Consider the following 12,790-nt stretch of genomic DNA (forward strand, 5'->3'; position numbering starts at 1 on the left):
TTCAAAGCTACTAAAAGTTGTAGGTTGTAATCAGGAATATAAACACATAGTAACAATTAATGAAAAAAAGCGGGCATGGCTGAAAAGACAGGACGGAGGGGTATATGGAAGGGTCGATGATGAAAAGAGAAGCAGGAAATGGTATAACAATTCAATTTCAAAACAAAAAATTTAAAAAGGTACTCAAGTTACCTAATATTCCTGTAATACTGAGCGTAGAAGTGCATGTAAAGGCTAGAAACTCAGCTGTCTAAACAAAAATGGGTGTTTAAGTCTCCTTGTGGCAGTAATTATAGTACTCCCATACATTTAATATTTAGCGCATACGAAAGACAGACTTTATATTCCAGTTATGATTACTTGCAGGTGTGGCCAGTATCTCTTCCTCTTCTCCAGATACATAAAAGTTAAGACTAGAGAAGTACCTTACTACATCTACACCTATCTCAGGACAAAGCACAGAAGAAGTAAATGTAGAGAGGCGTCCAACACAGAATAAAGTCTAGCAGAAAATGATCCAAGGACAAGAGATAGAAACTCCAGAAAATTAGGGAAGAAGGATAAATATTTCTGGCAGAAACTCAGTCACCTCCTGATGATAAAAACAGTTTAGTCCTCTCTTCAAATCTGTATTTATATATTTAAAAGAGGCAGATTTCCCATCTCCAAGTGAGTTCTGGCATAAACTATGACACATGCAATGGCCAGTAAGTCAAGAGACAATCAATGCTAAATGGAAGCCTATGTCAACTTGTAAATAATAATTTGGCTTTAGAATGAATGCAAGACTCCTAATGTGTACACAATGTAAATTAAAGACATGCCACGTAAATTATAGCATCTAACTGGAAGTTAATAGGACTGGAGATAAAAGTAGTGACAAATATTTAAGATACATTCTTAATGCATCATGCCTTTGACTCACACTGGAAATCCAAAAGCATGCTTATGTCTTCCTGAGGAATAGTGTCAGTATGTAATGAGTTAGCTCACACCCCTGTTCTTCTAAGTAGAACTACATGATAACTCTTGTGATAGGAAAATATGAGAATTTCTAAACTTTTGCCATGGTGAATAGTAATGGCTAACACTTGAAAGTTGAACTTTTCATAGTACTTCTCTAAAGACAAACTAGCTCAGCCTTTGTTTCCATGAAAAATTTGTTAAGGCTTAACTACCAGTTCCCATAGCATACATTAATCTTTAAAAGGATAAAGAAATAACAGTGGTAAAAGGGTAAGACTACAAGCAATACCACAAATGTTGCATATGCCCCAGTATTTATTTAAGTCATACTTAGTATTAATAGTGTTTGAGATTGGTTCAAATTTCTTCCTGACTTAGTCTTGGCATAATGAAAATCCAATTAGATTAGACATGCATCCACCTAAGGAGACAGTACTACCGAAGTGTAAACGAAAATATAAATCTTATAGTGATCTCTTTTTTTAAGATTTCTTTTTATTTGCATGTGTGTATTTCCTATGTATGTCTGTGCAACATGTGTATGTACACCTGGTGCCTCTGGAGGCCAGCAAAGAGTGTTATATCCTCTGCAACTAGAATTATAATGGTGGTGAGCTACCACTGGGTGCTGGGAACCAAACCCAGGTTTTCTGCTAAGGCAGCAGGTACTCTTAACCTCTGAACCATCTCTCCAGTTATATGTCATACAGCATATTATATTTTGCTCTTTCTCTGGAGAAATTTATAAATTCACCCTAGATTAAAGTGATCAAACATATAATTAAACTGTTATATTAAGTAGTATAGAGAATGTAATTGGGGTATTAACTTCCAAATTCCTTCAACAAGCTCCCTCACTGCCATCTCATTAAATTACTAAGCATCATTACTAACTGCCCAAAGGAGGGGAACATCACAATAAACTGTGTATCATGTTTTAGAGTACAAGTAAGGTCAGAATTTTTATGTCTTTCTACTTATTTATGTGTACGGGTCTTTTTTCTGCTGTGCACCATATGCATGTCCTTGTATCCACAAAGTCCTGAAGATGATGTCAGATCACCCTGAACTGAAGCTGTCATGTGGGTACTAGGAAATGAGCCTGGACTCTTTCAGAAGAACAAGTACCCTTAAGCACTCCAACAACCTGGTATGCCTATGATCTCAGCACTTGAGAGGGGGCAGTAAGAGGATTAAGGTTTCATGGTTGCCCTACTCCATTTGTAAGTTCTTTTTAGTTTTTATGCAAACTATATTTCATAGTTTGAATTCTAAAGATAATATCATACTAATTCTTTTTTATTTTTCATTGACAATTTCAGAGTATATTCACATTCTTCTGTTTTAAATAAAGTGTTACAGCAGTATTATACCAAATCAATGCCACTCTGACCTTCAGGACAAATAGAGAAATATCTCAATGGTCATAACTGTACTGTTTTGGCAAAAACAATTCTGTAAACTTTCAGTTTATAAAAGTAAACTCCATAGTACTACCAGAGGACCCAGCTATACCACTCCTGGACATACACCCAAAAGAGGCTCCAACATATAACAAGGACACATGCTCCACCATGTTCATAACAGCCTTATTTATAATAGCCAGAAGCTGGAAAGAACCCAGATGTCCTTCAACAGAGGAATGGATATAGAAATTGTGGTACAATTGCACAATGTAGTACTATTCAGCTATTAGAAACAATGACTTCATGAAATTCTTAGGTAAATAGATGAAACTATAAAATATCCTGAATGAGTTAACCCTGTCACAAAAGAAAACACATGGTATTCACTCACTGATAGTCCAAAAGCTTGGAATACCCAAGAAACAAGCCACAGACCGCATGAAGCTCAAGAAGAAGGTAGACCAAAATACTGATGCTTAGGTCATTCTTAGAAAGGAGAACAAAATACTCACATGAGGAAATACTCAGACAATGTGTGGAGCAGTGACTGAGCAAAGGCCATCTAGAGACTGCACTACCTGGGAATCCATCCCATATACATACACCAAACCCAGACAATATTGCTAATTCCAAGAAGTGCATACTGAAAGGAGCCTCACAGACCTATCTTCTGAGAAGCTCTGCCAGATCCTGACAAATACAGAGGCATATGTTTGCAGCCAACCATCATACTGAGAATGGATCCCCAATGGAGGAGGTAGAGAAAGGACTGAAAGAGCTGAAGGGGTTTGCAATCTCAAAGGAAGAACAGCAATATCAACCAACCAGACCTCCCTAAAACTCCCAGGGACTAAACCACCAACCAAAGAGTACACATGGAGAAACCCATGGCTCCAGCTGCATATGTAGCAGAGGATGGCCTTGTCTGGCATCAATGGGAGAAGAGACCCTTGGGCCTGTGAAGGCTTGATGCCCCAGTGTAGGGGAGTGCCAGGGCAGGGAGGCTGGAGGTAATGGGGAGGGTGGGTGGGGGAGCATCCTCATAGAGGCATGTGGAGGTAGTATGGGATAGGGGGATTCCAGAAGGGAAACAGGAAAAGAGGATAACATTTGAAATATAAATTCAAAAAAATCAAAAGAAAAGAACTAAAAAAAAAAAAAAAAAAAAATAGAATTAGCAAGCACCAAGTCCCGGATTCAATCTGAAATACCACATAAAGCCAGTCATAGTGAGATTAGCTGTAATCCTATACATAGGTAAGAGCTAGAAGAATCATCTTGTAAGAAGCAGAAGTCATCATCTGCTACAGTGTGTACATGCCTACTCTAGATTACATGAGCCCCAAATAAAAAAATGAGCCCTAATGGTTGGGAATATAGCTCAGTGATAAAGTACTTGCTTAAATATGTGTGCTTAAAATATGTGTAGGTAAATTACTGAAGAAATTCTGAACATAAAATAAAATTAATAACCATTCATGATTTTTTAAATAGGAAATTTTACAAAACATTTATGATTTTTTTAAAAAGTAGGGATAGAAGGAAATGTCTTCAAATTGATTAAATAAGAACATTTATATAACCTAGCACAAAAGAACAGATATAATATTTAGTCACTGATAACTGGACACTAACCCCAAAAAGCTCTGAACACCCCAGAAACAACTCATAGACTGTGTGAAGTTCAAGGAAAATAAGAAAGAAAAAAACAATAAAAGAATATATTTTAATTAAAATAGAACTGTATCACATCCCCCTTTCCTTCCTACACCCCCTCCTAGTTTTTCTCGTATCCCCTCAAATTAATAGCCTCTTTTACTATATCATTGTTACATATATACATATGTATATGTATATGTATGCACAAATACTTAATTACAACCTTAAAAAAATCTAAGTAAAACATAAGTAAAGATGTCATAATGGTCAAAGTCTGCGAAATAGTATCAAATGAGCTCTTTTCTTAACTCAGCTGTCTCTAATTTGATATGAGGCTTAACTACTCCATTTGTTTTCTCATCTGTAATAAATTTTTTCTAATGCTTCTTCCAGGCACAAAAAAAAGAACATTTATGATGCTACTTGGTGATGAAAACTGTCTAGTTTTAATCTTAAAACAAGGAACAAAGCAAGGATGTCCATTCTTACTACTTCAACTCCTGCATTATGCAAGATAGGAGTATGCAATGGAAAGATGAAAGCAGAAACCTATCATTATGTTTTGATGTTATCATCCACATAAACAATCTCAAAGTGTCTTCTTAAAGGTCACAAAATTTAGTAACTGAATATCGCAAGATTAATATAAAAATAACTTTTAAGTGTAGTATCTATTTTCTAGGGATAAGTAACAAAAATATTCCCCAAATTAGGCCATGGATTCAATGGTATTTGAAGGAAAGCCTTTGGAAGGCTTCTTTGTAGTAAAGTTTATTCAAGGGTTAAAGATAAGAAACACTGAAACAATTCTGAAAAAGTGAGAACTAAATTGGAATAGTCAAACAACATAATCCAGAGTCATACATGCACAATTAAGAGAAAAAGTGGCCTGAAACAATTACAGTTTAGTGTGCAAAAAGTATGAACCCAAATTAAATTGCATATCCATTATAACACTAATGAAAAATGAAAAAAAATGAACAAAATTTAAGACAAAATTCCAAAATTAAATAAAAAATAGAAACAAGCTTGGGACCTTATGTTAGAGTACAATTTCTTAGATATGAGATCCACCCAGCAAAAACTAAACTTTAAAACAAACTGGTGAGCAGGGATTCAACAAAAGCTACTTAGTGTCTTTTGAATGACTGTTAAAAAAAAGCAAAGATAATCACAACTTGGTCCAAAATATGAAAAAAAAATCATAGCCAAAATATATTAAGAGAGAAAGGCTCATCATTTTAAAAATGAACACAGGATAGATTATAAAGACGATAAACTGGTGAGTATGCACATAAAAAGATGAAGATATAAGACAACTGCACAGGACTACTATACTACCTTTTCTAAATATGTTCCACAGGTTCTTGTAAGTTTGCACTAAGGATTCAAGTCACTAATTCTACTTCATATTTGCCTCCTAAAATGAAACCATGTGCATCAATATTTCCATATGAAAACCTTTAAAATGGCTTTATTCCTAATAGCCAAAATTTGGAAATAATCCAAATGTCTACTAACAGATGGACCTAAACAAACAGAATGTAATGTATCAGTACAATACAATACTACTGGGTAATAAAAAGGAATGCTGCTCATATGAAATGACTGAAGTCTCATAAAACATTCATTTAAAAGGAATCTGATAAACCCCAGTAGTTGAGAGCTAGTCAGGAGGATCACTGAACTTCAAGGCCAGCCTGGTCTCCACAGAAATTTCTAGGTGAGTCTGAGCTACATAGCAAGACCCTGCCTTAAATAACAGATCTGTAGGCTCAGTGTGGCAGTGCACACCATTAGCGCCAGCAATTGACAGACAAAGGCAGGCTAATTTTTATGAACTCAAGGTCAAGCCCAATGTAGGGGAATAAAAAACAAGACAAACTTGGTATACATAGTAAATTCTACCTGGACAGGCAGACCTACATTGTGAGACCTTGTCTCAAAAAAAGAAGAAAAGAAGAAAGAAAGAAAGAAAGGAAGGAAGGAAGGAAGGAAGGAAGGAAGGAAGGAAGGAAGGAAGGAAGAAAGAAAGAAAGAAAGGAAGAAAGAAAGAAGAGAAATGAAACAAGACATAAAGAAGGAAAAAATAGACACATACAAAAAGCTGAATGTGGTGTGCTCTAATTCAAATGACATTCTAAAAAAATCAAAGATATAATTACAGAAAAGATGATGATTAGTCATTTTCAGGGTCTGTGAGACATATTTAGAAAGTGATGGAAATATTATATACTTTATTATTCTGGAAGTAACACTAATGTACACATTTGTCAAAATAACAGTATACTAGTCAGCTTAAAAGGGAGAATTTTATCATGCTTCATTGTACCTTAACATGTTTGACTATAAAAATAGCCAGGCCTTTTACAAAATCTAGGCTCTGATACCACCTACATGGAAGGCTAGGCAGGAGAAGGCAGCAAACTAATAGGCCAGCGCAGCCTGGAACAAAGCAGTGTCTTAGAATCAAATTATTAAAAGATAGATTCTGACATAGCTCAATGGCAGCGAGTTTACGTAATATGTGCGAGGCCCTAGCTTCATTCCCTCATTACAAAATAAACAGAAGATAGATGGCAGACTGATACACACATTCTAAAAAGGAATATAGCTGACCATATGGCACACATCTTTAATCTCAGCACTTGGGAAGCAGAGGCCAGCCTGGTCCACATACAGTTCCAGGACTGACAGGGCTACACAGAGAAACCCTGTCTCAAAAAAAGCAATATAACTATCTCTTTTGCAGCTCAATAAGTGTATTTAAAATAATAACAGTAGTAGTAACAACAACAACAACAATGCTAATAATAATAATTCTTGACCACAAACATGGTATGGTAATAAAAACAAGAAAAGGAAGAAAAGCAAACTTTGGCCAATTATGACTTTCCTGTATTTTGTTCAGGTTTCTATGCTGCAAACAGAGAAGCTATCTATAACCCAGTTTCTCAAATATATTGCAAAGAAATGTTTGGAATCTTCCCTCTTTTTTCTTTTTGAGACAGTCTCTTATAGAGCCCTGGCTAACCTACAGCTACTTTAAATCTCCTAAACTTGAATAGTATGTTCTTTGTGAAAACAGACTCAATTGTGTCTAAACTCTTCTCCAAATACAGAGAAGATTTTCAGATTTTAAAAAGCATACCAACAATTCTGTCATTACTAAGCAATTATTAAAAGATTAACAAACTCCCTGTAATCCTGAAAGAATCTACCCAGTTCACATACACATTTGAAATGTAACATTGTAAACTCAACACTCAAGCAGAAAAAGGACAAAAGAGTTTAAGGCCAACCTGGGCCAGAAAGTGATGTTATTTCTTAAAAACTAAAGCAACAATAACAAAGCAAAAAGAAGTGTTGCTCAGGTGTGAAACAGTTACCTAGAATACAAGAAGCATTAAGTTCCATTAAGACCACAAAAAGAAACAAAGAGCCAACCAATTAAGATACATGCCAGTAATCTCCCCCACACTAGGAATGCAGAAGAGGGCTGTAAATTGAGGGCTGCCCTGGGCTACACAATAAGATCTTGTCTCATTAAATTAAGAAAGGAAGGAAATAAGGAAGGAAGGAAGGAAGGAAGGAAAGGGGGAGAAGAAGGAGGAGGGAGGGACAGAGAGATGACCAGATGATCGTAATGACCTAGACTTAGTGGCACCTGCCTTTAATCCCAGCATCTGAGAAGCAGAGGCAGGTGGGATCTCTGTCTACATAGGGAGTTTCAAGCCACTCATTAGAGCTATATAGTGAGAACCTGTCTTTAAATAAGGAAATAAAATGAAAAGGGAAAATTACTTTTGAAAAGGAGGCTACCAGCAAGAGTAGGGGAATGTGAAAGAAGAAAGAACAATGAAGGAGAATTAGAACAAAGTATAATGATGTCATGGAAGTCATGACTTCGCTAACTTAAACTCTATTTGGATTTTCAAGACAGAACTCTTGTGTATCCCTGGCTGTCCTGGAACATGCTCTGTAAACCAGGCTAGCCTCAAACTCAAGAGATCCCTCTGCCTCTGCCTCCTAACTACTGGGATTAAAGGCATGCACCACCACCACCGGCTAAACTTAATTGAAGAAGCAATTTAAATCCTGGCAGTGTCACACACCTTCAAGCCTGGCAGTGTCACACACCTTCCAGCCTGGCAGTATCATACACCTTCAAGCCTAGAACTCTGAATGGAGAGGTAGGAGGATTTCTGTGAACTACATATACTTTTGAAAGTAAGTAAATTCATGAGGGGAAACCTTCCTGGAGTCAATAAGTTATAAATAAAAATTGTGACAAAGTGGGAAAAAAAAGTATTAGCAAATCCAGTAAGACCTAATCAAGTAACATGAAGGCTTTAAAAGAGTACTGTTAGTAATGTACTTCTAAGTATACACTTTCTCTTACTAAGCTTTATGCTTACTCCTTTAAAATAATCTATCTCTACCCTCAATTTACTTAACCTCTTAAGGTTAAGAAATTCTATTAACATATTGTATATACTAGTATTCATTTTGAGATTTTCTTTCATAAACCAGGCACAGTATAGCATATGTCTGTAGCCCCAACATTTGGGAGGTGGAAACAAAAGATTACCATGAGGCTATCCTGAACATGAGACCTTGACTGAAAAAGCCAACAAGCCATCAAACAAGCTGGTGAACACTTTTAATCCCAATACTTGTAAGGGAGAGGCAGGCCAATACTTGGAAAGGTAGGAGACCAGTCAGGGATACATAGTGAGACCTAGTCTCAAAAAATGTTTAAGAAGAGCCAAAAACTGTGTTCTTTTGATTCGAAATTTATCCATTCAAAATTGAGGGTGCAGTGTGCAAGCACTAGAAACCATAGAAAAAATATGTAATTTTTTTTCTTATTGAAGCAGAATGACATTCCAGCGCCTGGATTTTTATAAGGACTTAGCTTTAATCAAAAATCAGGCTATCATCTTGGTAGCCACTAGTAACTGGTAATTCTGCAAAATTATTTGGCCAGAGAATAACTAGAGACATGTGAATTTCAGTAAAGTAGAACTAGGAATGATAATATTTTGTTTTTAAAAAATAGATCAAGGTATAGGATTCCATGCCTGTAATTCCAAGACTCAAGCAGCAAGCTAGAAGACTGGATAAACACTGAATTCCAATCCAGTATGGGAAACATGAAGACTGTGTCACAAAACAACAAAAATAAATAGAAAGATGACTGACATAAAATACATACCATAATCATAAACTTGGCAATGAAATATAAGCAGAACATATATCTCTTTCCTTCTGAAGGCTAACTTTAAGCAGTTCCCTATAAAGTTTTGCAGAAACTCAATACAAAAACATGGAAATAGAAAACCATATGGCTAAAACTCCTTGTACTCTCTGTTCAGAAATGTTCCTGAGGCAGGGTGTGGTAGTAAAGCAGTAGAATCCCAGTATTTGTGAAGTGGGAACAGACGTCATCAGGAACTCAGGATCATCCCCTACAACAGTGGATTGGAAGCCAGCAAAAACTACACGAGATCCTGGCTCAAAAAGGACCCCAGTTTCTGCTAAGGAAGAAATGAAACAGACCAAATAGATCATCTGTTACAAACTGGGGATTAAATTTGCTTTAAGGAGAAAATGACTTTAAAAATGTAGCCCTGAGGCCCATGTGATTGCTCAGTGTGGAATGACACCTGAAGCCAAACCAGCTGACCTGAGTGTGATTCCTGAGATCCAGATAGTAAAAGAAAAGTCTGCATGCTGACCTCCAAACTTGCACATATACAGACATGTACACACACGTACACACACCACTAAATAGATAAATTAATAATTGTCATTTTAAAAGTATATTGTCCCATTAAGAACTAGACTACAGGGGCTAGAGAATTAACTCAGTGGTTAAAGAATGCTCATTTTTCGAGAGAACCGGAAATCAGTTCCCAACACCCATTTTGAGTGGCTCCCAAATGCTTGTAGCTCCTTCTTGGCAGAATCTCACTCTCTTTGGGCCTGCCTATGGCCCTTATAGGTATGCAATATATACAATATACACATGCACAAAGAGATACATATACATACACACATACATTAAAATCCATCTTCAAAAAATTTACTCTAAGAATGCAAACAGTGCATTTATACTTCAAATTCAATTTCAGTGCCTACTTTTGGCTATCAAATGAGTCCAAGAATTAATCAAAAATATGCTTATAACTTGAACGGTATTACTTACCCACATTTGGAGGTTTCACATAATTTACAGGTAGTTCGGGAGGTCTGCCTCTGTGTAGAGCTGCAAAAGCAGACCCATTCCATAGTGTACTCTTACAGTCTATATAAAAAGAGTATAAGTTAGTCAAGAAAAAAAAAATCAGGTTTTCTAGTACTTGACAAAAAAGAACTTCATTTTACATCTTTAGAAATGTACTTTGACACTTAGAAAGCTATAAGAATCAGCAAGTTAATAAAACTAAAACAAAATAAGGCATGTAAATATTCATTTAAAACTACATTCATCTCTGAATTTTCTTTTGTAATAGTGTTACATATCTGAAAAAAAAAAAAAATCTTACCTTTAGCATCCCGTAACAGAGACTGCCGACCGACACCTAGTAATGTCTGTACCCCAGGAACACTCTGAGGGATCTCCTTATCTAATAAAGGGCCAATCCTCTCACAGATTTTAAGGAGGTAGTCTGGAGGAATGTGTGCATTGGCTGCCACCTAAATAGAATAAACAGAATACAGAAAAAGATCTATTTAGCCTTAATGTATCAACTTATCTCCTCACAAACCAAAGTATTTTACAATATGAAATCGAGAAAATTAAAATTAAATAAATTGCCTGGAAGTACTAGGATATGTTTCTAATCCCATACTTAGCAGGCAGAGGCAGATGGATTTCTGTGAGTTCAAGGCCAGCCTGATCTATAAAGTTCCAAGACAGTCAAGGCTACACTGAGAGACCCTGTCTCAAAAACCTTAAAAAAAGGAAAAGAAAAAAAAAAGAAAGACAAAAAAATAAATTTTACATATTTAATTAATACTTAAATCAATTTTAATAAATACAACATGGTTGGAACAATAGCTGAGCACATAATATATTTGCAGAGGGCCTAAATTTAGTTCCCCTATCATGTATTTTACAACTGCCTGTAATACCAGAAAACCTATCACCTCCTCTTTCAGGCACACACATATACAGATAGTTAAAAATAATAAAAATAAGTGTTAAAAAAGAAACGGACTCAAAGTAAGCATAACATATTTAAATCTTGTCATAGCATTTACACAGCACAAGCCTCTATCCTACAAACCTCTAGTAAATCATATCGCTGAATTTTATATAAAATGTGGTATATAACAGACAACTTGATCATGCCAATAATGAGAAACCTAAGTGATAAGTAAACTAAGTACTGAGAATTAACTGGTTAAAAAAAATCTGAGGTAGAGGCAGGCAGATGTCTGTTCTTTTGAGTCCAGACCAGCTAAGGATACACAGTGAGATCCTGTCTCAAAGAATCTGAGCTACCAGAACACAGGAAGGTGTCACATGCCTAAAATTCCAGGACTTAGCGCCTGAAGCTAGAGAATTATCACTAGTTTAAAACCAACAAGCACCACATACCAGACTGTGTTGTTGCAGGCCAACTTGAGCTTCAGGCTAGCCTGAGCTACAAAGTAAGGCTCTATCTCAAAAGAAAAACAAACTCAAAGGGATTCTCTCAAGGATCCCTATACATATACAGTAGAGGATTGCTGAGCCTGGACTCAGTTAGAGAAGATACACCTAACCCTCAAAAGACTTGAGGCCCCAGGGAGTGAGAAAGTCTGGTGGTGTGGGGGACATCCTCTTGGAGATGAGAGCGGGGTAAGGGGGGAGGAGGTATGGGATGTGAAACAATCAGAGGGTGGACTGGGAGGGGGATAAAGTCTGGACTGCAAAAGAGATTAAAGAATTTTAAAAAAGATCTAGATTCTATACAGAATAAGAGTTACTTATACCAGCTAACTACTCACCGTGGTGTCCCCTTAGTACTAACAATACACATATATGTGTACAGTAAAGCAGAATTGTTTTCACTATACTGTGTTAGTTTCTTTAAAAGGGATAATCTAATTCATGTTCTTATGCAAACCATATTATAGATAGCCAAGTCCTAAAGTCAAACATCCTGGTAACTTAGTCTCTTGTCTTTTCTTTTCTGTTTGGTTTTCTTTTTGTTTTTCAAGGATTTCTCTGTGTAGCATTGGCCATTCCTGAAATCACTATGTTGAGCAGGCTGCCCTTGATCTCCCTCATTCTGAGATTAAAGACATAACACCACCAGAAGCAGAAGAAATGGCTATGTTGGAGAGATGCTCAGCAGTTAAAAGTACTGCCTGCTATTCCGGAAGACCTGGGCTCAATTCCTAGTACCTACATGGTGGCTCACAAAATCATCTGAAACTCCAGCCCCTCTTTTAGGTGCTCTTAAAGGTACTCTTTGGGGCCTTCTCAGGTACCAGGCACACATGTGCTGCACAGACAAGCATGCAAAGAAAACACTCATATACATAAAATGCTTCCTATAGTTTGTTTGCTGCCCGATTCCTAACACTCAGAAAGGTGCCCAGTATGAACTATGGCCGGATGAATACTGACTAAATCAGCCAATGAATAAATGAGTAAGGATATTTGTAAAGTCTAACTAAAATCAATATAAGTGCTCTTAGAAGATCTCATATTCTCAGAGTGATTTCTGTTTGATTAGTATAACAAAATCAAAGAATTAAAA

At 36.4% G+C, this 12,790-nt stretch overlaps 1 protein-coding gene across 1 annotated transcript in view; it reads right to left on the reverse strand.

The window, feature by feature from the left end:
• BRWD3 (bromodomain and WD repeat domain containing 3) overlaps positions 1 to 12,790 on the reverse strand; it is a gene marked incomplete at its 3' end in the record, with an annotated part of 87,571 nt that overhangs the window by 68,109 nt on the left and 6,672 nt on the right. The window contains exons 5-6 of the mRNA XM_080909813.1: positions 10,583 to 10,733; positions 10,243 to 10,341 (exon numbers count right to left, since the gene is read on the reverse strand). Coding sequence (XP_080765939.1) covers positions 10,243 to 10,341; positions 10,583 to 10,733 — 250 coding nt within the window. The remainder of the gene's footprint in view (positions 1 to 10,242; positions 10,342 to 10,582; positions 10,734 to 12,790) is intronic.

Source organism: Micromys minutus (assembly GCF_963924665.1).
Source record: "Micromys minutus genome assembly, chromosome: X".
Classification (NCBI taxonomy): domain Eukaryota; kingdom Metazoa; phylum Chordata; class Mammalia; order Rodentia; family Muridae; genus Micromys; species Micromys minutus.